Here is a 25,257-nt window from a genome sequence, read left to right as displayed (position 1 = left end):
ATGGGTAAGCGCGAGAGGTTATTATCAGAAGTACTTCGATCTGGCTCTTGAAACCGAACAGGAGTGATGACAGTGCAGAAATGACAGCCGCGCAGGCAGACTCCATGTAAACGCTACAGCTAAGCCCTATCAGACGACAAGAGAACTTAAACCAACACGCGAGCGATCCCGCGCGGCCTCTGGCAGTTATAAGCAGCTGTCACCCACGACCCCCACCGCTTTGCAGGAAGTCCGCCCGCCCTCACCCCCCGAGCTGAGCTCCCGTCAAGTGCAGGGCTCGCCCAGCAGCGCGGCCTGGCCAGGGAGCCCGCCGCTCCGCCTCCCAGGGGCTCACCTTATCCGAGTCCAGGTCGGGGTCGGCCTGGCAAAGGCGGAAGAGGAAGGACTTGGGGTCCCTGCAGAGCGTCTGCCGAGTGGTAAGGAAGCAGGTGCCCCCCACGTTCAGCCGCACCCACTTGCCCGGCCCCGCGCCGGGCGGCGGCGCTGAGCTGCACCGGCGGCAGGGCCCGCCCGGGCCTCCCAGCCCGATGCCGCCGCCCGGGGGAACCGGGAACTCGCAGTGGTTCTCCGCCGCCATCCTCGCCGCCGCCGGAAGGGCCTGCCCCCACCGCAGGTCCCCGAGCGCACCTCCCCCGGAAGCGTCCCTCAGCTCGTCACGGCCCGCGCCTGCGCCGCAGAGGCCTCGTCCGCCGGGGCCCCCCGCGACGTCCCGACCGCAGGCCCCGGCAGGACAGCGCCGCCACCGGGCCGGAGGTCTCGTCCCGCTCCCCGCCGCAGCCCTCCGCGAAAGGAAGAGGCGAGGCCGCGCCAGGACCCTACATGCCTTTATTACAGACTACCAAGCGTAAGTGAAATCCATCATCCAGTCACTAACTACACATCTACAGCACAGAGATCTGTCGAGAGGAGAATAAACAGTCATTAAATTATGAGATATGATTAAATCATCGACCAATAGAAAATTTATATAATAAAGCCAGAAAAAGGTGTAAAATATAGTTTACAATAATTATTCACATTCAAGGCTGTACATCAATACATACAACACCATGGCCCCGAACATGAATTCAATCCAAATAATTCATATATTAGAATTTAAATAACACAGACTGAACTAGAGGCCAACAAGAGCCAGCAAATAACCTTATAAGAATAAAAATACAAAAGTGTTTTATCTTATATCATTGCATTATTTGCTTCTGTTTTCACGAGTTCTTGGAGGAGGGGAGATTGTTTTGTGGTGCTTGGTGAGGCGGGTGGGGGTGGTTGGGCTTTGTTTTCCTTTTTTTTTTTTTTTGCTTGTTTTTTTGTTGTGTGGTTTTTTTTTTTTTGTGGGTTTTTTGGCTTCCCCCCCCTCCCCATTTTTTTTTCTTTTATCTGTACATCACAGTTACAGCTACAAACCAGGTAGAGAATATCACACACGTAACTGACTGCCACCAACCTGAAAACAGCTAGCATACAACTATCAAAACTGATTATGGTTCCTGGTTCCTATTTTTTTTCCTCTTTTGTCAGATACAGGAATTGTAAGTTCTGCCACAATTTAGAAATTTGCCACATCCAATCAGTGTTAGTCATGGTCATAGGAAGCTCTGACAAACAGCAACCTGTGAATCTACATTCACTCCCATGCTGACAGACAGACCAGATCAACAGGTGCTTAAGAACCTCTCCAATTGTTTGCTGTACAGAAGTTGTATTTCTTCTAAGAAAGAGGAAACTTTGTTAAATGACCAGGCTTACTGGAAAGCGTGCTATTTTGGGTCAGAGAATTACCTGTCTGTAAGCTCCCTTAATCAGCTGATGGACAATCCGTGTCATGAAGCTTTGCAGGATCATTTCCATTTGACTAGTATTTGCATAAAATATTAGAGTAATTCAGCAAAATTTCAGGTATAAATACCACACCTATTCATGTAATTAACTAGGAGAAAGTTAAAATGAAGTAATTGTGCTGACTTTCCTAAATCATTCAAAAGAAGCTATTAAATGTACAAGTGGGAAATCCTCGAGATTCTTCAAAGTTCCCATCACAAAATGTAGTGATATCAAGCACATTAAATTAAGCATCTTGAACTATGAAAATGCATTACAGTTATCTTTGTTTCAACTTATGAAGTTTTTTTGTAGGCTTATATATAGCAGATACTTCACAACTAAATCACATAAGAAGGTGAAAAGTGGAGCACAGTACTATCCAATAACCTGATGCCTTCATCATCCCAGCGCTTAGCAAACAAGATCTTAATAAGCAATATCAGTCTGCTCACAATGCCTCAACATCACATGTGAAGCAAGTCTTCCTTAATACAAACCCTTCTCAAAACTGGACTTTTAAGGCCAGCGGTAATCAACTCATCTTTCCAGTTTATCAAAGTAGTTTTAAACTTCCTGTGACTAGGCTGGACACTAAGTTTAACAGTGTGATTCAAAAGTCTTTTCTAACAGTAGTACTTCACCCTTTCTTTAGTTCCATCCCACAGAAAACAGATGCAATAAACATCTTCCCGAAATAAAATTGCATATTACTGACCAGATTCTTTATAAATGACTGGCAAATGCTGAAAATGTAAAAGATGGAATCAATCAGATTGGGTTTTCCGTAGATTCGCATTAAGGAGTCCAAGAAGGGTCTTTAAGTGCCTAACAACCCTTTCTGCGCTTTGAAAGATCTCAGACAAAGAATAGAGAAATTAACTGGCTCATCTGCAGCTTGAAGAACCTTCCTTGTACATTTCATTCCATGAACTCCCATGAACCACAACAGTGGTCCTCAGGACAAAGATCTGAAGCTACCCCACTTCAGGTACAAGCATTTAAAACAGGAACCAGCCCTTCATGGTAAGCAGCACCTGCCAACACACCTTTAAGTGGACAAAGTGGTGAAATATACTTCAATCCACACGATTTCTTTGTCTTGCCTCACTATTCTTCTGTCATCTTTCAAAACCACAGATTTCACTTACAGTCCAAGAAAGACAAATACCTCTCCCAGAAAAGTTCTAGTACCTTCCCAAAAAAGCAGCAGCTAAGGAAGACTTGATTTGGAACACTTTAGTTCTACAGGGAAGGGATGCCTATAAGAGATACTCATAGTTTCCTAATGACAGCATTAGCAAAAGAAAAAAGGAATACTAGAATGCAGATATCAGCCTTCCAGACACCTTGACAGCTTACTGCTATCAAGATTTCTTTGGCTGAAAGCTTTTGGTGGGCAGGACAGAAGTCTACGGAGAGAGGATTTTCAAGGTGTGAAAAAGCAGAGTGACTATTTTATGGCAAAACGACTACAAGTCTAAGTATTACAGAAAAGATGTTTTAGCATTCCTAAATTTCCACCTAGTGAACAAGCCAATGGAGATCACCCCACCTCTTACCGAAGCCACAGTGCTCACTATCAGCAAAACAACTTTGCCAGACATTTTATGTGAGGCCAGGTTTTGTCATAGCAAAACAGCAGTGGCACCATGAATTTCCAGCACTGCCACATTCTCCTGTATAAAGTTGAGAACGCATTTACATCTCTATATCAAAGACTAAACCAAGAGCAATAGGGTAGCCTCCAGTGGACCCCCCATAAAAATGGACCCTGACAGCCAGAAAGCAAACGCAACAAACTTACAATTCATGTAATCTTGGTTAGAATGGTCCATATAGGATTAACACAGTCACAGACAGAAGTGCTGTGCTATCTGAATTTTAGCAACAAGGAGTGTACCCTGTATATGATGAAATTTCTGATGATGCAGATGGAACAAAATTCTTGCTCATCTCAGCCATTTACAGGACACCTCATCTCCCTTAACACCAGGCACTGCAGGCCAGTGATTTACTTTCATCAAATCTGCATACATAGGAGGAGATAACAGAAGACTACAAGAATGTACTTCCTCCAAAAGAAAAGGCAAATGCACTCCCTCCTTTAAAGAACAAAAGATATTGAAAAAGCTGAACTGTCATCAAGTTCAAACACGTAACAGTTTAAGAGAGAAATAATATATCTCCTTTGCCCCGTGCAACAAAATATCCAACATTCATGTGTTCTCTGAGAAATCCTGATTAACCACTGCTTTTAAAATACTGCTTCTAGAACAGCCGCCCATGAGTTCTTCCAGCATTGCAATGGAACATATTTTCTTTGGTGGAAGGAAAAACACCATAGTAAGAGACCTCAAAATGCAAAGAGATAGTATGTGTAGAAGAAGAATAAATAGGTGTGATGTTTATACTGCTTTTAAAAAAAAGGAAGGAATGCCTTTGTCCAGACCCAGGTCATTCCTCTCTGCAAGGTTCAGGAACACGGGCATGTTGAAAATGCCATTAAGGAAGTTGTTTTCAGCACATAGAAAGTTATGTCTTTGCAACATTACAAGAAATGTTTGACCACAAAAAAACCTTAATTTGAAGAGAATAAAGCAGATTGATATGCAAAATAATTTCATTTTATAGATATGCCTTAAGTACCATATATTTTCCCCTTTGCATCAATATTTTCCTTTGAATTTTTAACCAGATTACTATATGGATCTAATATTTCAATTGCTTATATTTTTTTCAGAGTTGCTAAATACCTGGCCAAGGACCAAAAATAGTATTATTTGTACATCTCATTACACAATGAGACAAAAAAAGTCAAGTAATCAATTGTACAATGCTTTCACACGTCCTTCTCTACCCAGGTAAATAGGGTGGCCCAGCTAAATGCACAGTACATGCACACCGTGGAAAGAAAGCGTCTAGCCCTTACCTCCTGAAAAGGTGAAAAACTATTTACTACTTCAATAGCAACCCTCGCCCCCCAATACTAACTAGTTAATCTTTCAGTTAGCATTAGTTGAAAGCATGCTGGTAAGTTTGTTGTCCCTTGATTAAACACATGATTCATATTAAAATTTAATCTTTAAAATCTTCTATGCTTCAGACGCCAACATTTCAATTTTAGAAAACTCCCAGTGCCATGTTCAGCATTTTACTCTCTTAAAACCTGTATCATTGGAGCCTGTCTGCCAGGCACATCTGATTCATTCACATAATTACTGAAGTACCACATAAATCCTGCAACCAGAACTATGTTAGGAATTACACAAGGGTGCGACTGACCTGGCTACAAATGCCATATACCAATAAGCTGGGGGACTGTGAGGAAAGGAAGAGAAAACAAAGAGGTGGTGCTTAGGAGAGGCATATAAAAGCTCCCTGATGAAATACAGTTTAATGATAATCTGAAAGTCACAGACAACTCCAGCCCTATAAAACGCAAGGCTGGTACATGATTCGGCGTGTGTGCGTGTGGATTGGTTTTAACTCATCTTAAGTGAAGCTGGAATGCAAGGTCTATCCACTAGTCTGCAGCAAAAGTTGAGCTGAAGTGCACAAAAGCAAGATCTTCACTGCAATGATATGCATGTGGAAGCCTCAACAGAAGCACAATGAGCAAGCAAAGTGACCCTGAATTCCATTAGGTTTTTGCTTTTCTTTTTTCTTAAAAAAAAAAAAAAAAACAAAACCCAAAAACAACAAAAAAGAAAAAAATCCAAAAACCAAACAAGAACCAAAAAGAAGAAAAAAAAAAAACAAAACCAAACCCCCCACACACACACAAAAAAACAAACCCAAAAACAAGCCAACCAAACCCAAAACCAACAAACAAACAACCAAAACAAAACCCGAAAGCAGAACATTTCAGACATATGCTTCCCCTTGAGATGGTAATAGGTGGGTTGAAAAGATTCCTCTGATCGGCTGCACATGGAGTTCTAGCAGCAAGTAGGGAAACTGGGAAGTTTTGGATAAGCTTTACTATTTAGCAGCATTCTGGTGGTATCTGTGCCGCCAAACTTCATGTATCTTTTTGCACCATTTATGAGCATTCCCACTCGGGTCCATCAGGTAGTACGTCCTGTTTGGCTGTAAGTGGACAACATTGTAATGAGTACTCCAAATACAGTTTAACAAAAAAAGCAGTAATTAGTCTGCATCTATCAATGAAATAATCATTCAGAATCAACTAATAAACTTTCCCAGAACTAATTCAATTAGTTATATAATATTCTGTATCACTGAATAACCATACATCTGGCATCTCAAAATTGTTAAGAAGTCAACAGGCAATATGTAGTTGGTACACTCCTTGCGAACCACTGTATAAAAAAAGGGCTAAATTTTAAGTATTTCTTTTAAACCTCCTTCAAATCCCCAAACCCACTTAGAGTCTATTTACACACGAATAATAAAACATGCATTTCTGTGGGAAATGGGTACATTGGGTGGTTGCTGTTTGCTTGGTTTGTTTTGCCCTTGAGGGGATGGGTTTTTCTTTGTCATAAATTAAGACTATCAACACTTGTGTTTAAGGAATTCTATTTTCTCCAGAAACACCTGCTTGTTAACAACTTATAAGAATTGTCCAAGGACCTCAGTGCAACTTTCAAAGACATGAGAGAAAGTCACTCACCGTGTGAACAAAAAAGGTCTTAAAATTTTTAGCTTCTGGCCGCAACTCTAAAGACCATGGAATTTCTCCTTTTAGAACCTTGTTGACAGGATCCACATAATACAAGTGGGGCCCTTCTGTGAGCAGCAACTGGCGCCGACGTGCAAACAATCCCTAACAAGAAAAGCAGCAGCAGCAATGCAAAAAAAAGGGGGGGGGGGGGAGGGGGGGTGTGTAGATACCTGAATTTAACAACAGAGGTAGAATTAAAAGAGTTCAGTCATAGGACTGTACATTTGTGTTTGAGGAACCTTTGTTTTCCTTTTGCTTTACCTATTTGACCTCTCCCCTTGTTTAGGGTTTGCAGTACATTCCTACTACATGGCAAAACATTAAGTACAATTTTCAGAAAGCATCTTCAAAGTTCTAACATAAAACAACTAGCTGTACAGAGTGAAGCAAAATCTACTTGTCAGAGATTCCAGCACAGAAATCGATGCTCATGATTTTGTGGAGAAAATTAGGAACAAGCAGGTAGTAACCTAGATCAAAGACAGGCTACAGTCCTGTAAAGCTGATGCAGACTATAGCTGTTCATCTATACCATGTTAAAGCTAATACTTAAAAGCTTTTGTAACATCACCTCTGCTTCTCTCAGGATACAGGCATTAGTCATATCCAGAAAAAATACCACAGTTAAGGTCAATATGGGCCCTAATCTTTGTAGCTTGATCCACACACAGATATATATCAATACAAAGTGTTTAAGGACTGTACCAGACTGGGAAGGAAGGACAAAAACTCCTTCACTACAGTCTCAGAATGAAAGTATCAATAGCACACTTTTAGCCTTTCCCAAAACTCAAGAGCACACCACTAAATCAAGAAAAAACAATCTATTCACAATCCTAGATTTAAAACACAAATGAAACAATCTGATACTTACAAATAAGTTAAACAAGGAAGCTCTGAAACCTGTTCCTTATCTATGAGCAACTGTGCAAATACACAACACCTGAATCTTGTTACAGGAAATTAAGAGAAGAAGAGAAGCCCTTACCTTTCTTTTGTCCACTGGACCCATTTTCAGGATTAAGTTATTTTCTACAAACTGATGCCTAAAAAAAAAAAAAAAACAAAAAAAAAAAAACCCTATTACTTCAGAAATAATTCTTCCACAGAAGCAGCTTTTATTATTACTATTATTATCAAGCAATTTTCCATGTCTCTCCCTACTGTCTCCTTTTCCAGCAAGGAGTCCTGAACAACAACTTTACTAGATGAGTTTTGGACTCTTCCTCGTTCCAACCCAAAGAGTTTTTTCTAAAATCTGATGTGGGTTGGGTGGGGGAAATCACAAATGAGAAGCTCCTCTCAAGAGTGAAGAGAAACACTAATAATTACATGATTCGGAGGCATTTTGCTTAGGTATTGACAGAATATTATCACTAAAAATAAATCACTTATGGCAATGTTAAGAAGGACCTTTTCTAGTTCTAGGCCTCTGCAGAGGGAAGACTTTTCTAATATAGCGCCATTTCTGCCTATCCTATAAACATACTTGACGTCTTCTAGACCTTGTAAATTTTAGAAACATAACATCAGGTATTTGCTGCTGTTGCTTTAAAAATAGAAGTCAATAAAAATATAATTGCTAATCGTTTGCTTGAAGGCATTAAGATGGACAAACGAAGTTGTTTTTTTCTGGATTCCTTACTGCTGTGCAAGTAACAGATGAGTCGTATTCAAAGATCTTACCAAGGATTTCCACCAGCTTGTTTTGCTAGAAGTAATCTCTTTTCATCTTCAGAAAACTGTAAGTCCAGCTCAAAGGAATTGTTGTCAAGATCATGAATGTACTGTTCAATATTTCCTCCTGACGTCTGTGGTGTACTTGTCTCTGGGACAGACAGTGAATGGGAAGAGGCAGAACCAGAAACTTGCATGCAACCAAACTGACTCAGGAGATTGTCATACTAAAGGAGGAAACAAAATGAAGTAAAGGAATTTCTTTGATTAAACAGCTTATTTTGCACTAAAATGCACCGTGTAATTTAAGCATGCTTCTGTTTTTCATCAACAAAAAGACAGTCTGCTCTCTACAGATGAGCAAGATTAACTTATCCAAAAAAAGTATGCTTGGTCAAGAGCAAGCCAAGCAGTATTTTTTTCAAACACTAACTTCATCAGGGGAAAAAAAAAAAAACCAAACCACTGTAACCATCAATTTTATATTATTAATAACTGAGTTTTCATTAAAATATAAGTAGTTTCAATAAAATATTTAAGATGCAATGATTATGCTTTACTTAAAGGCTCAGGCAGCATCAGAGCTGAATACAGCAATAGGCAAACATACATTTCCGTAACAGTCTTCATCATCCTCTGACATAGCAGGTAAATACGCTGTAAGTTTTGGGGGTGTCTGAAGATGCAGGTTCTCCCACACAATAGATTCAAAGAAGGGATGAGCCTTCAGAGGTCCGTATCCTCCCATTTCTTCACAACCTAATCTGTTGGTGGCATCTAGTACCTGAGCAAATTACACTTAAGTTAAAATAATGACAAGGAAGGGGTGAGCACCATTTACATTTGCACAGCAGCATGCAAAAACTGAAAACCAGTTGGTCATAAACATACATCACTAGAATATAAGGAGACTGCTTACAATACAAGAAATTATTTATCAGTATGCCTTGTAGTAACATTTTGTATTAGACCAGTTCACAGATCTAATGAAAGGAACGCCTCTTTGAGTCCACACAATTTTTTGGCTTTGTTTCTTCATAAAGTCCTGATGGAGCATGGCTCATTTAAGCATAGCCCAGCATCACATTCCAGTGACGCAAGCAGCTATGGGAGCTATGGTTGGTGTCAAACGTCAGCCTCTCAAGCACTTTGAAACTGCACGCTTCTCAGGATGTTGATGCAACCTGGACCTTACCCTGTAGCATGCACTGTCTCAGTTATAAAGCTGGCCTGGAGAGAGGAACACACTGCTAGATCCTTTACAATGGTTGCACTGATCATCATCCAGAGACATAAAAGTTTCCTCCTGTACCATGCTAATACACTAGACTACTGAACTTCAAAAAGCTTATCCCACCCAAAATGTTCTCTGCATATTCATTTCAGCATTATGGTTATATCTCACTAATGAGATAGAACTATTTTTTTCTTCCTGTCAAATATACCCATGCAGAGTAATTCTCTGGCTCATACTATTGAGACATGCATTAAGTGCAAGGTAAGTGCCTAATAAATTGCAAGGTAAGTAGGTGTACATTGTAATGAATATATCTCCCTGTGATGTACAGAAAACTCATTATACAACTCAACAATTAACCTGAGTACTATGTAAGTATTTGAATTTTAACTTCTGTGTGTTATTTAGGCATTTAGAACCATTTACTTGCATTTCACTGAGAGGCATTCCTTATCCACGCTTTAGAATTCAGATTCAAAATAATTAAGTACTGTTTACCAACGGATGCTGATTTTCCAGACACTCACCTATGCACTCAATAATGCCCACACTCTTTCTTATTACAGGATTTGCTACAGAGTGCATAAAACTTTAGGAAAAAAGAACTACATAAGCTGATTACATTCCAATGCAAACAAATCATTTAACAGCAGCAAATATTTACCAACAGCTTTTCAACAAGGTCTTTTGCCTTGGGAAAAAATTTTTCTGGAAAGTCGTATTCCAACTTTATTATCTTCTGGAATATAAGATACTCATTTCTGCAAAAGAGAAAAATATTAGTTCTTGTTATTAGTTTTCCATGGTTCTTTCACCTTAACAGTGCATAACCTGGACAAATATTAAACAGGAGATCTACAGGTTAAGTCACATTCCCACAGATCTGTCTAGGGTAAAGAAGTACAGTCTTCCAAGTACCTATGATCCTGTAAACACCAGATACTTGAATAATAACAAGAAAATTTCAAAGGGCTCAATGCAGAGGTGCTTCATACCCTCTTCATGTAGACATAGTTACCTTTATGGTATAAATTACATGTGAAACCCTAGGATAAACTAAGGAATCTCTCTCAGGAACTCTAGTTACAGCTGTATAAGCATCTTCATGACATCAGAAAGGACAAATAAAAGCAGGCACAACATTAACACCAACACTGCACTGGGAAAATTTGTACTTCAGAACTGGTAGCAAGGTAAAAACCAAACCCAAGTCAATGTATTTATGATCCACATGTAAAGAAATAGCTTAAATCTCTTACCCAGCTCTAAATGGAGGCAATCCAGCTACAAGCTGATATATTATACATCCCAGAGCCCAGAGGTCAGAGCTTCAAATGAGAGGAAAAAACAGATTATGTTTTCCTACAGGTAGTCTTTAAACTACAATTTAAAAAAATTCTTCAGCTTCCGCTGGTTAGAACATGGCACAAGCACACGGAGACGAACTGTCGTCACCCCCACACTGATTTCACTTCATCCCTTGACAGAAGAGTAGACTAGCAACAGAAGTCTAAAAGCAAGTATACTGTAACCATCCCACAACAACTGTCTACAAGCACAGCTACAAAAACACTGAGTGCTCAGTCAAAATAATCAATAGGTATGTAATGAGACTGAAAAGAATACTTATTATCCACTATGACAATTCAAACATGCATCCAACAGTGCAATATATACTCCTTCAAGAACTGAAATCCTTTCTTCAAAATATTGGGGGGTTGGAGTGTCACATTACAACTTTTTCATGTAAAGCTTTTCTTAATATACAAAAAACCAGGCTATATGGTACATGGGTGAGGGAAGGTCTTAAGTTTTGTGTGTTGGTCTGAAAGAGTATTTTTAACATTTTGCCTTTGGGAAAACTATACACAGATTGGTTTAAAGCTTAGAAACAGAAGAATAAAATGCTAATAAAGACTCAAGCCTACTCGAATTAAGAGTCTTCTGTAAAGATGAAGCATTATGTAACTTTTAAAGGGAGATGACAGCCTAATGAAGTCTTTTCATCACCCAAAACATGCTTACTAGAAGCCAAAGTGGAAAGTCTAATGGTACTTCTATCGTTTCTAGAAATGGTAGCACAAATTGTTACAGTTACTCATATAAGAGATCTTTTTCCCTGTGGTTTGTCAGTGATTGCTATGATTATTCTTTCATCATTGCAATAAAATAAATATACAACAGTCTGTAAGTTACCATCATGGACAAGTTTAAATAAGAAATTCCTTACAGGTATCACTCATATGAGGCACAAAGATGAGCTTTAAACCACTGCAACTCCCAAGCAGAATTTAGCAGAGATAACTGCTAGCTGATCTAAATACAGGTCAAAGCAAGCTGTAGCCTTTCCCCAACTGGCAGAATCTAACATTCTGTTGCTTTTACAGCAAGGATTAGCGTCTTAGAGCAAGCTCATATAAAACACAATTAAACCAAGTACAGTATTTGGATAACAGAAAAAGGTTTTCTGATTTATTTATGGGTAAGAGAAATTCAACTGCACATTACACACCACCTTCTCCTGACAGCACCTGATCCTGTCTGTAACTCCAGAAGGTATATGAACTGAGGAAACCTGCATTCAGGCAAGTAGCAATACTTGTGCAGAAAAAAATATTTCAAACTCTTAACAAAAAGTTATATTGAACACCTTGTTTCTTTGAAATACTCAGTTTGCTTAATGTATCCCTTCCCCATTTGACAGTATCCTGACAGTCAGTGAAGTTCTGAAATACAGTAGTCCTCACCTTTTGCAAGCAGATTTCTCTGTCAGCAGTTCTGGAGAAACATACTGTGCTGTCCCTACAAATGAGTTTGCCCGTGCTGATAAGAAAATGGAAAGAAATAAGCCAACACATACTTACAGAAAAGCCAACCTCCCTCTTTCCCACCCAGTTAAAACAAAAGAAACCCCACCAAACAAAACCAAACAAACAAAACCCCACAACAAGTAAACAAACCACAAAACTAAGGCAATCTATTGCAAGTTATGTAATACTACAAAGAACTCACAGGCGTTTCATTTCTCTACCCATTCACAAAATGGAAGAGCCAAATCAATCTCAGTGATACCTATTTAGTTCAAGAAGCTACTCATTTGGGCACTTCACTACATATAAAATCTACCAATACGAGCTTACTACATTAAAGTAAAAAATTAAGTTCATCAAATTCAGTTCAGCCTGGTGCTTTTTACCAGGAACTGTATGCAGCATCATTGATTCACAGGTTAATACTAAGCAACTAGTGACACGAGAATTCTATAACCTTCACATTTGAACAACTCTGATAATCAGCCACTGAGCTTAAATACATAAGCAAAGAACTGTTTCAGTTAAGCCACAGTACCTGCTTGTGTGCTTGTCTTGCAAATGAAAAGCAATTTGAAGTAGTTCAACTTCCCACTACATTTGGTGATCTAGCTGGCTATACCACTACACCAAATATTACCTCTGCTGACATAATCTAAGCAGTGACAGTCAAAACTGTTTCAAGATCTCTCAGTAATTTTGTTATGTAAGAGGTAATGGTATTTGATGGTTACAATTTGGTACGTACGTACACTTCCAAAATAACACTTGCTATAGTTGTCTGTGTCACACTACGAAGTAAATAATGGCATACCTTGTCTGCTATCTGCAGATAATACTTTTGCTGTTCCAAAGTCTGTTATTTGAATGTGCATATCTTCATTTAGCAAGATGTTCTCTGGCTTGAGGTCCCTGGAAAAGGCAAATTCTTATATTTAAAGAGCACACAAATTAAAGTTGCAAAACTGTGTAGTGACTTATGTACATAATGCTACCATAAACGATGCAGGTATTCTATAAACACTGTTGTGTCAACTTTCCCCAAACTTGGAGCTGTCAACATGCAAACTGCTGACAGACTGCGAAAAGCCCATTCTCTAAGGTGGGTTTTGGGGGTTTTTTTGAGAAAGACTTGAAGCTCTTTCATAATACAAGATTTCCAATATAGACTTAGTAATACTGACAATCATGCTATAGCAATTTTATTAGCATTCTCCAGCCTAACACATGGGCTACAGAATCAAAGTGAAACTGGGAATTCTGGAACCTTTCTTAACCCTGAAAAAAAAAAATTAGAAAAAAATTCTATGCTTTAGGTATTCTCCACATCCAGCCCCTTTAGCTTTTATTCCAAATTATTTCACGGTAAAGTATTAGGAAAATACTTTGTCCTTTTAAATGTAACTGAAAGAAGTAATACTACTATCAGAATTATAATTTGCCATCTTTTTCCCAATTAGCATCTGCTGTTCCCTTAACAACTGCTTGGGAACCTACAGATGCAAAAGAATTCTTACCCAAAAAGAAGTTCTGCAGTTCAAATTTCTCACATTTACAGCTTTAAGTAGTTTAACAAACATGAATTACAAAGCACACTTATCCAGACAATGTAATTACATCCAGAACAACTGCAAAGGTCCTGTTAAAAACTTTGCTAAATTTTACCATTTGCCCAGTTACCGCTTCAGCTTTGTGGAAATTGCTCACTGACATATATTCATTTTACTTTTCTTGATGACACGCTGCACACTGACTCACACCAGCAGAATTCTAGTTACTTCTGGTACATAACACCCCAGAAAGAAGAAACATACTTAAACAAAAAGTCGTCTTCTGCTTTACACCAACTGATCAATTTTGAAGACGACAAACTTCTGGTAATGTTAATTCTTACTTTTTCCCCACTAGAATAGTTGGTCAAGTAACAGAGATAATCTCTCCTCTGAAAGTTGTCTTTGTTTAGCTCCCAATGTTACCAACAGTACTAATGTTAATGAAATGCTATTATTCTCTCATTAACTTTCCACAAAATCTGTATTTGCTTCAGACTTCATAAAGAACACTTCCAGGAAAAACACCTTGCGCATTATCAAATGCACACTGGTTTCAGCTTTGTGATTACCTGTGAATTATTCCTTTCCCATGCAAATACTCCAGAGCTGATACAATTTCAGCAGTATAGAACCTGGTGCAGGTCTCGTCAAATGAGCCAATTTTGCGTATATACTTTAGCAGCTCTCCATTTTTGGCATAGCTAAGCCCAAAATCTGAATGTAAGTTAGTTAAGGTCTATCAACAAACCATCCAAAATAAAAGTCCTCACACCTCATTTCAGAGACAAGAACAATACTAAACATACACAAACAATGGGAAAAGAACTGAAGTCAGTTCATTTGAAACTTTAAATGGCAGCAACTCAAAACAATTTCTTGAATATATTAACAACCTAGGACCCATGTCCCAGGTTCTTATCATGGCAAAGACTACTGCGTAAATGGTAAATTCTGTAATTTTCCAAACAGTGACCTAATAATTCATTTAAACTGTGTATATAATTGCCCTTAAAGAGAGCTACTTACAGTCATAACAAACATTCAACCCAAGTTTAAAACTGCCCCATCATCTGTAAAGTTCCAGAGCTTTTAAAGTTTTCACTGCAAAAGGCAGTGCGAGTTCTGTTAGTGCATGTATATGTGTATGCACGATGCAGGGCCTATTAAAACTGCTAGCAGCCTCTGTGAAAAACACGACTTACTGACCCCAGCAACAGACTCAAATAAAACAATAAAAAGCACAGACATCTCCCCTGGCCTGCAAGTCGCCAACTCTGCTCTTCGAGGGGGCACGCTCCAACCGTTTGCTTAACTTCTATTAAAAGCACGACTGCAAAATTGGTATCGTAAACATGAGGATGATTTAAATACCTGGAGTTATTTTCATAATTCCTGTTAGACAATGTTTCAAAGAAACCCAAAGTGGGGATTGTTTCTTTCAAGAAAGCATCACAGCAAGTTTGAAGATCCAAAGGATACACAGCTTTTCATCGTCCTGAAAGGTGAAGTAGAGTTTCACAAAAAAAGGGTGATCCAGACGGGACATTACATCTCTCTCCCGTGTCACGTATGGCACCTTGTTTTCTTTTATGATATGACGTTTCTCTAGAATTTTAACTTAATGAAAAGAAGACAGAGTGCAGTCAGGAGCTGCAGCCCCACGGAGCCACCTGAGTCATCCACGTGGCTTGGCTGGTTGGTTCTTTTTGTTAGGTAAAATTATCATAAACCCACTAATTCTGTCCTTTGAACAGGTGTCTTTTAACAGCACTACTTTGCTACTGTATTTGCAAGCAGTTTATGTTGAAGGAGACAATACTTACTGGCATATTCCCTAGAACTTGACAATTCTCGAGCCAAGACAACCTGTTGCCAGAGGAAAGAAAATTATTGTAACCATTCATTAAAGACATACACTAATGTGGATTTTGATCTGTCAGTAGGTATTTATGGCATTGATTGTCCAAAATAAGCTATCACAACTGCAAGCAGCAAAATATTTAAGCATATTTCATATTATGCTGGCTTCAGCAAGACATCTGCAGACATTCAGTTTGGCACAACGACATTTTTTTTGTTAGAAGACTTACACATCTGGCTGGGTAAACACAGATTTGCTCTTCTTTTCCCCCCAGAAGAATTATGAGGACTGTAATATAAGCCACAGTGAATTGCCAAAGCTTCTTCAAGGGGGGAAAAAAAGCAACAACTTCGCTGAAGTATATTTATAAAAATCCAGCTGTCACAGTACTTTTCCTTAACATAAATGGCAGATATTGAGAGATTGAATTTTACCTAAAAGTTCAAAAGTAGGAAATGAGACAGAGCTTTCAACTATTTACAGCTTTCTAAGAACATGTTTTAAAGCAAGGGAAGGAGGATTTCCAATTAGTAGAAGCAAGGAATAAAGTTTCAGGGAAGCAGATAATTTTTAAAGAGAAAAGCTTTTTGAGGAACATATATTAAAGCTCATCTTCAAAAAAGGTATTTGGCACTTCTTATAAAAAAGTAAAGTTACCGTTGAAAAAGATCCTTCACCCAGAATTTTCCCAAATTTGAAGTCATCAGGTCGTTTCTTTCGAGGCTGTGGAGGCTGCTGTCCTGTATGTTGCTGCAAGGCATTTGAACTGGATCTCGATTCAGCTGCAGTGCCCTCCATGTTAGATCCCTGTCTGCTGCCACAGGTGGAAATGACAGATGGAGTGCTGGAATCTGCTTGGTTCCTCACCATTGATGGGGATGAACAGGAGCATAACACCACACTAGACTGGATTGGAACAGCATCATACTGAAAAGAGAAATTAAACTGTTGTTCCTATACCTTCAAATAAATACCGCACGGAGTTGCGTTATTTCCATACGAGCATCATGTGAAGTCCTATTTGAAAGGGTTGTCATTAAAATGTATTTAGGAGGGAATGACAGTATTTGTTTCAGGAATGGCAACTCTTAATTTTTTTACGCAACTCTGTTCAGGTCATGCTGTGCACATACATACAAACAGCCATAAGCCAAGTATCTGAACACCTTAATTCAAGAACGCTTTTTCCCCCAAGCTCAAAAAAATGCTCCCTACCACCAAAGAATTGAGTTTCGCTGTATATTCTCCTACGAATAACATGATCTTTAAACTTTATTTCCTGCTTACAGGCAGAGCCATATCTACAATCTTAGTAAGTAGTAGTTTTTTTGAAAGCAAAAAAATTGTATCTTTAAGCAATGAACACCTGTATTCACAAGTAACATCACTTTAGAGATCCCACTTACAGGGAACAGTAAATAAATAAGTAAAGCATGAGAACTTTAATGGAGACAGAGGATACTTTACTCCGTTTTTACTTGGAATCTCACTTTCTCCAATACTATTTCTCTAATACAAACTGAGGAAAGACAGGAAGAAAAGAGAGAACAACATACAAGAGGCAGATCAGCTGCACTGTTTAATAACCAGCAATATCTAATAATTTTTTTGAAGAATGCTCTGGTCCATGACCTTTTAAAACAAGGGAGATTACACTATATAAATGATACGTAGGGTCACATAAAGACATCCCAACGCCAAAACAAAGAACCAGATGTGTAGCCCAGAAAACAGCAAGTACAAAGGAAATTTCAGATTAACAACAAGGACAGAGGCAGATGTAATAGATTTGAGGTATCAGTTACCCAAGAAATGACAGAACTGCGCAACTATGTTGTATGTTGTATATAACACTGTATGCTGCACCTGAACATTTAAAAGAAGCTTACTCCTACACTTCTCTTTCCACACTCCCCATTCTTGTTTTAGTAGCTTATGTCCTGTATTTACCTTCTCAGTTTTACTTTCAGAGACCCCAAGAAACACATCTGCAGAGACTATACATGTTTGTTTCTGCATATGTCTTCACATATGCAAGAGCACAGGCTAGCTCATCCAGTCTAACCTTAGAGCCACTCTCCCGCAAAGCTCAGACCGAAGAGTCTGACTCTGACAGATCCAGATTTTTTTTAGCGAGACATGAAGTCCATCACTGAAGAATTTTAAAATGTTCCAAACTGTGTCTGCAGCTCCCAGAAGCCTGAGGATGCTCCTTCCTGCAACTACCAATACTGCTCCACTGGCACGCCAGCAAAAGCACAGGTCCTCACACAGTCACAACAGACTTATCTATTGTGCGTCACGGATCACCGCTGGCCACCCTGATAACCACTGATGTAATCTTTATATGCCTGCTTTTTAAAACTAGCTACTAACACCATCTACTTCCCCAGGTACTTAAGGGTACTGTTTCTAATTTGCATCCATATAGAAATCGTTTCTTAGTGCAACATACTATGAGTTTGAAAACCTAGTAAGAAAGAAAGTAACAGATCTGCTGAAGTAGAATTATAGCAACAGACACATAAAAACCTTCATTAACTTATTTTCACTAAATCACTAGAAAGAGGCTTCCTTTCCATTTACATGCCTTGTGAAGCAAGTCCTTATATTGTTCTTTTCCTCTCTTGCCTGCAAACAGTAGAAATAAACCTTAAGAGAACTTGAATCAATCCAAGATGCCCACTAGATATCACTATATTTTTCGGTTTATACTTTTCTCGCCCCCTCGCCCTTTGCGTGAAAGGCCGGTCACAGGCAAAGCTCCAGCTACCTAAAAGGAGCTACAGCTTTGGAATATTTTTTGCAATTCAGCACTTTGACATTAGCACTACCACTACAACTTTTCATGTATCTAAGCACTTAATAAGCATCAAACAAATACCCCACTGCTCTGAAGCAAGTACAGCCACAACAACTGCATCTCTGCTAGCTTCTTCCCCCTGCACAATCTGCAGTGCTGTTTTGCTGATGTAGCGCTATCAACATCAACAGCAGCAAAAAATATTTGTAGAGACTGGGCCTTCTGAAGCTTCCAGCGTCTTCTGTCCTAACTGACATGATACTGAACTCTGAAGATGACCGAGTATCTTTGCTACTACTGAAACTCTACTAGCAAGATCACATTTCTGCTACAAAGTCAGCATGACTAGGGTCCTAACCTATTGCTTGTCTGATAGCACTGTGTCTGTCATTACTGACTCTAACTGCATTAAGACATAGGGCAGACATGGTGAGAAAAGCTCTTCCATTCACTTACCTACAAGGCAAATATTTTTTGGAAGGAGATCTTGCTAACTGCAAGTATCACTTACACAAAGCAACATGAGCGCTACACCTCAACTGGTACATTTGTTTTGATTATAAACAATGCTGATGAGACCCTATGAGCCAGAACATTACAATAAGCTTCTCACGAATGTTTTTAATGGAAAACTGAATTACAGGTCTACTCAATGAAATACTGCAAACAGATGTCTATAAAGCATTTGACTTGGCATTATAGGATGTCTGAAATATGGAATATTGTTGAGAAAAGTGAATATAGGACATATTCTAAGTAACACTGGTTATAATTAACAGTCATCCCCAAACAAGGATCTCTTCAGTTCACACCTGGACTGACTCTCAAATCAAAAAGGTTGAAAGAACAATAACTGCATAAATTTAAAGACTGAGGGGAAAAAAAAAAAACACCAAACAAAAAACATTAAACCCAAACACCCATACCATTTGTCAAAAAATTCATCTCTTACCTAAAGCAATCTACAAACAGTGAGGCCTTACTTTTGTTTCTACCAAAACATTACTACAAATTAAAACATGGTCCAAGAACTTAGGCACAACGGTAGGAAACAAGTGGACAAGGACTTAAGTTGATCCATACCTGGATATACAGAACTAGAAAGCATCACCTAGGAGAAGCAAAGTCGCATTGCCGCTAGTACTGTGCAACGATCAAGGAGAAAACCAAACAAACCGATTTCAGGAGAAAAATTAAGACACTGAACTCCTGGAAAAATCATCTAATCCTCTGGCTAGAGTTAGCTTCTGAAATCTGTATTTATTAAATAATCCAACTGGTTTGGCCCTGTAGTATTAGGAAATACAGAGCTCTAAAAATTAGGATCACCTGCAGTTCAAGTCCTACTGCATTTATGGATCACAGAGTGGTGAATGTCATAATTGTTAGACTGAATTACAGTAAAAAGCTGGCAGACTATCAGGAAGATACAAACAGCAAAGTCTGCTTAAGGAAGTATAAGATTCAGAAAGCAACACAGCAGCACCCTAGGCTATCTATGACTTAACCTTTTCACTTGCAAATGGAATTTGAGAGGCTTTCAAAATAGGTACTACATAATACAGTATGATACCCTCACCACTGTCACAACAGCAAACCACAGTTTCTATGTTTCTGCCAAACATAGCCTTTTGATACAGAAATGGGAAGATCTCCCAAAAATCTACGAGTGTAAGATTCAATGTCCAATTTAATACATTTGCCTTTAAGTAAAACCATCTATTTATCTGTGCAATTAAGGAAGAATAAAGGCCTTTATTTCACACAGAAAGTAGGTAATTGTTTTCACTGCAAAGGTGTTTCATAGTTTTAGAGATAAAGCTACTACTTACCAATACTGAGATTCTGCTGAAGACAGTTTAAGTTAGAAAGGCTTGGCCTGAGAGGTTTTGTAAAGTACTTTGATATTGTCACACAAGCCACAAATTCTGAAACTAAATTCATTCTGTATTGCTTATAATTTAAATATTGACAACCCGGGGTCTCCTAAGGATTTATCTACAAAATTCAAAGGATAAAAATGAACAGCTAGGCAGTTATATTTAATATATTCTTTTCATGACACAATGGTGTTTCAGAGAGGTGACAAAAATGCAGCAACTGCATCTGGCACACACGTTGTATCTGAAAAAAAAGCGTAAGAAGGGGCAATTAACAGATATTATGCTTGTCTTTCCAATGGCCTCCTCCCCCCTCATATGCCACAATGAAAACCCTTGACCTTCTCCAGGTTCTCCAACGTGTATTCGTGACAGCCTCCACTTCAAAGGCTAGAGTGCAACACATCCTGGAAGGTCCAGCATATTTCAAAAGAAAAAAGGAACTCATCAGGTCAGATACTAAGATGAGCCTAAATATATGTCCTCAAACTACTCCTCACAGTGCCTAAAAAGGGAATGCAGGCAAAACCAGGGTAGTTCAGCTAGAAGAAATGTTAAGATATGAAGAAACATTGATTCAAAATAACAACATCCAACCAAAAGCCTCATTTTCCAGTGCAGAGAGCACAGGAAGCATAGGTGGCGATTCCACTTACACACCAATCCCATCCACGAATGCTTTGCAGGAAGCGTCATGATTATGATGTTATCCCTATCAATATTCAGATTTTCATAAACTCTGCTACACCAGAGTGACTGCCATGAATGACGACAATCCAGAATACCAATAGATGATGTGCTTTCAGAAACTGCAGTAAACATCAGTTCTCATACTTTATATGTTCTTGTCTATTTATGCTCTGGACTTCTGTCTAAAAATGGACTTTCAGACTTTCTAAGTGACCAACTGCATCCTCTTTCTATTAACCAATCCCACATGTGTGTGTGTATAGAGAGAAACAACATCCTGAATAATTCATGAAACTTCACTCGGAAATGGAAATGTCAGTTTCCATTTATACACACTTAGAAGCTTGACAGATAATTTAAAGTATTGATACACCTATTTGTCAACACTGTTATTACCTTTAAGAAATTAAAACATTTGCCTAAAGAGAAAATCCATTCACATGGATTAAAAAGTATCACTGGATGCTGTCACTGCCTAACATTACAACATAAAATCATGACTGTAATGGACAGGACAAAAGGCAGATTAAAGCAAGCGTAAAGAGTACTTCTGAATACACTACACAAGTAGTAAACTGTTCACACACCTAACAGTTAACTTTGACACTCAAAATACATACAGCCATATAAAAAAAGCAACCAAAAACCAAGCCTCAATGTAACTGGGAGATATTTAAAACCATGTACTCTGTGCACTTTCAGCTTGATGAAGCTCACTTGTCTTCCCCAGTCAAGGAGTACCACTAGACTGGATCAGGAGGAAAAACAGACCTAGAAGTATGCTTTCAGATTCGGAAATCTGAGGAAAAGGATGGAAGGGATTTAGAGAACCACACCCAACATTCATTTATTGAAAAGAAGCAATATATTAAATATATATAGAGAGAGTAACCAAATACTAAGTTGGCAAATACCTAGTCTTCTCTGGGATGGAAACATTAAGTCATACTTCAATGACTTATCTCTGTGCAGCAAAGAGTGCCAAAGGTACCATAAAAAAAAAAAAAAAAAAAAAAACAAAAACAAACCCTAGTAAAACAGAATCTGAGCAAAAGGGGTGATCTCAAAGCATTTTTAAAAAATCTGGCTTCAGGTACAACACAAAGCAGTGAACAAGCTGATTAATCTTCAACATATCACAAGAAGTGAAATTTATATTGAAATGATGGAACTTGTTCAACTTTTGAGGCAGGTAATCCAAATGTCTAACAAAAATCTTAACTAACAAAACCAACAGGCATCTCTAAGAATAAACACTCCTCTCCAAAGAACCAAGTGAGGTAGGTTACAAAGATGCTGAAGATATTGTCCTGGGACAACAGGATGCTCTTTTATACAGAGAAGTCCTTTGAAGATCATAGTAAGCCATTTTCTTCAAACTGCTGTAAACAAACCCTACTCTCCAAGTACCAGTTATTTGTAGATTTAAAAAAAAATAAATCACGAACATAAAACATTAATATTCTGTAGCACAGTCATTTATGTTTCTGTGGTGTAGAGCTGCACCAGCACTCTTTCAAACCTCATCATCAAGTGGTAGGCAAAGATTACTGCAGACAGCTTAAGATCTAGCTCACAACCCAGCAAATTGCCCATCAACTCCACATCTTGAAGAAACTGACCATTACAGTCAGCAAAAGAGCCTGAAGCCAAACAATTTGTCAAAATCTATACTTTGATCCAGGTTCATAAATGCTTAATGATTACTATGTTTAAAAGAGCAGACTGACATCTAGTATTTCACTTACAGAAGCTATTTTAACACAACTTTGTTTTGCAAAAGAATCTGAAATCACACATTTATCTGGAAATCTTTTCGATCTCAGAAATTGCCACATGAAAAAAATCTGTTGCTTAATAGACCATTTTATGAATCAAGCATGCAAATTTCAGAAGTGCTCACCTGTATAAAGGAGGATTTTTGCTGTTAAAACAGACTGCCACGCAGCTGATTAAAGAGGCCTAGGCTCTGACCCACCAGAACAACTATGCTCACCTTCAGGCACAGCATCATTTGAAACCTCTCAAATGCAATTTTTGCATTCACGTGAGGCAAACAAAAAAAAAAAAAAAAAAAAAAACAACAACCACCCCCCTTTAATTATTTTGATAGAAATGACCATCATTTAAAAGAATAGACAACTTCTTTAAAAGTTATGTCCTGGTAATATGTTTAACATTTAAGGTTGTATTAGTGGAAGGAGAAAGCTTGGAGCAGATAGCTCTTCAAAGATACTATTGTATCTAAACCGGCTGGGACCTTTGCAATAGTAGGAAACAGAAGCATGAAAGTATTTCAAGTTGATGTAGCCTGCTTGATACAGCCCTAATAAGATTTAAAGAAACAGCTCTAATAAGATTTAAAGAAAAAAACCCACACAGTAATATGAAGCTAATATTGAAAATACTTGTAATAAATCATCAGAAGATACAGTTACTATTTCAGAGGAAATACATGTAAAGCCCTGGCTAAGCCTGACATATTGCCATGCTCTAATAACCTATACAAACCTTTTCTTTGTATTACTGTAAAGCCCAAGTAGGTTGTTAAAACAGACTAGTACCAAGTTGGCAGTTGCTTGCCTCATATGTGAAATCAATTTTGGAACATACTAGTCCTATCTTCAAAATCTAATCAAAAATATTAACTTTGAAGAAGAATCAAACTTAATTGATTTTTCTTCTTAAGCTTTCTGGACATACATCCTCACAAAATTCATGGTATACGAAGAGGTGTTTTAAAGTTTGGGAAGAGACATTACATTGTTCATAAAATCTCAAAACACCAGAAACAAAGCTCAGCTCTGACACCACCTCCTTCACAACTGAACTGATCACCTTACTTTTTGCAGTAAATCAGTAACACAGTTTATCTGTGAGTAATGGGGAAATCAGACTTGAGTTGGCTGTATTTTTTCTGATACAATAGGCTCAAGGATTTGGAAGCACAGAGAACACCTCTGTGTTGTTAAACTGCTTGGACTCTTCACTTCGGGCATACAGGTATTTTATCCACAAGACTGACTTTGCACCTACAGAAATAAATTTCCCACGTACAGAGCAGCGTTGATCCAAAATTTCAGTTAATGCAAATACCTTTTTCTAAATTAACAACTTCACACATATGGTGGTATTTTCCGTCACTCATTTCCAGAATTCTAATTCCAAATTCATGCAGGAGTTAAAGCTAATTAAAGGTTTCCTAAGAACCTGCATATCAGCCAGTGTTCTCTAACCTCCTCTGCTGCTAACCGAAGCACTCAAGTTCCAAGCACCTTCAGAGGCAGAGACTATGCAAAGCCTCCTTCCATCAGCCCCCCACCCCCACAAACACCCCCAGAGCCTCAAAACAGATCAGAAACAGGAAACCACAAAAATCTCTAAGAACCTAAAGTCAGCCTGTAGCCCAAATAGCTGTATGTGTAAACAAGCCATTGAGAATTCATTTCACAAAACAGATCTAGGCCAGCTCACAAGAAAATAAAAAGCCATCTGCAATCACAATATAACAGATCACATTCTACACCATCAAGTTATCTCACGAAGCACACCAATACTAAGAAGTGTTGCACAGAATGGATGGGGGCTCACCTTAGCAAACACAAAAGGACTTCCTATACTTAACTCTTGTTGGCAATTCTAGGAAGCAGAGAACTGCTTTGGGTGAACAGCAGAAAAGCAGCCACACAGAGGTGGCAGTAGATGGGGTGTACAAAGGTGGGACAGCAAGACCTGCACATTGAATTCCTGTAGGATTACTAAAGAACTGAACATAAGTTTTAATACTTTCTTTTCAGGAAAATGTGCTAAGGAAGTTAATCTTTGCAATTTTTCACTATAAAGAATTATAGAGCATTTGCCAGGTGACATATTTACAGCTTATCTTTAAAGCCAGAAAGCTAGTCTCAACTTCAATCTATAGTCACAAAACAAGCCAGCTGTTTTCCACAACACAGTTGAGTAAAATCCATCAGGTGTGAAAAATACAGTTCTAGAGCAAAGAGCGAACTTTGGGAGCGTTGTGTTCAGCCCTTTCAGCCACTTCAGTTAGACCTTACTAACTTTCTACAAGCTTACCTGCAAATAAGATGTCAGAAAGGGAAGTGGGGTGGGAGAAAAATCAGCTCCTTCCCCTTTTGCTTCTGTATTACATACACATAATCTAATTTAGCCACCTGCAAAAAAAGGTTTCCCACTTGAAATACCAGAAACAGTAATTCCTTGGTTTCATACCAATT

At 38.5% G+C, this 25,257-nt stretch overlaps 2 protein-coding genes across 6 annotated transcripts in view; both read right to left on the bottom strand.

Annotated features, from left to right (window-relative positions):
* Positions 1-636, bottom strand: part of KCTD5 (potassium channel tetramerization domain containing 5) — a 32,239-nt gene extending 31,603 nt beyond the window's left edge. The window contains exon 1 of one of the 3 annotated variants that reach the window (XM_065685026.1): positions 335-636. In XM_065685026.1, coding sequence (XP_065541098.1) covers positions 335-577 — 243 coding nt within the window. In that variant the 5' untranslated portion in view covers positions 578-636. The remainder of the gene's footprint in view (positions 1-334) is intronic. The other 2 variants (XM_065685027.1, XM_065685029.1) reach the window with 2 other exon arrangements.
* Positions 637-807: 171 nt separating this feature from the next.
* Positions 808-25,257, bottom strand: part of PDPK1 (3-phosphoinositide dependent protein kinase 1) — a 28,633-nt gene continuing 4,183 nt past the window's right edge. For all 3 annotated transcript variants that reach the window (XM_065685018.1, XM_065685017.1, XM_065685019.1), the window contains exons 2-14: positions 16,304-16,573; positions 15,609-15,651; positions 15,265-15,402; positions 14,355-14,499; positions 13,047-13,144; positions 12,170-12,245; positions 10,682-10,750; positions 10,087-10,183; positions 8,796-8,969; positions 8,195-8,412; positions 7,497-7,554; positions 6,458-6,610; positions 808-5,910 (exon numbers count right to left, since the gene is read on the bottom strand). In XM_065685018.1, the coding sequence (XP_065541090.1) occupies positions 5,803-5,910; positions 6,458-6,610; positions 7,497-7,554; positions 8,195-8,412; positions 8,796-8,969; positions 10,087-10,183; positions 10,682-10,750; positions 12,170-12,245; positions 13,047-13,144; positions 14,355-14,499; positions 15,265-15,402; positions 15,609-15,651; positions 16,304-16,516 (1,590 nt within the window). In that variant the 5' untranslated portion in view covers positions 16,517-16,573 and the 3' untranslated portion in view covers positions 808-5,802. The remainder of the gene's footprint in view (positions 5,911-6,457; positions 6,611-7,496; positions 7,555-8,194; positions 8,413-8,795; positions 8,970-10,086; positions 10,184-10,681; positions 10,751-12,169; positions 12,246-13,046; positions 13,145-14,354; positions 14,500-15,264; positions 15,403-15,608; positions 15,652-16,303; positions 16,574-25,257) is intronic.

Source organism: Lathamus discolor, chromosome 6 (genome assembly GCF_037157495.1).
Source record: "Lathamus discolor isolate bLatDis1 chromosome 6, bLatDis1.hap1, whole genome shotgun sequence".
In the NCBI taxonomy this organism is placed as follows: Eukaryota; Metazoa; Chordata; class Aves; order Psittaciformes; family Psittacidae; genus Lathamus; species Lathamus discolor.
Note: the sequence above shows the minus strand (reverse complement) of the source record. Positions and strands in the feature narration are given on the sequence as shown.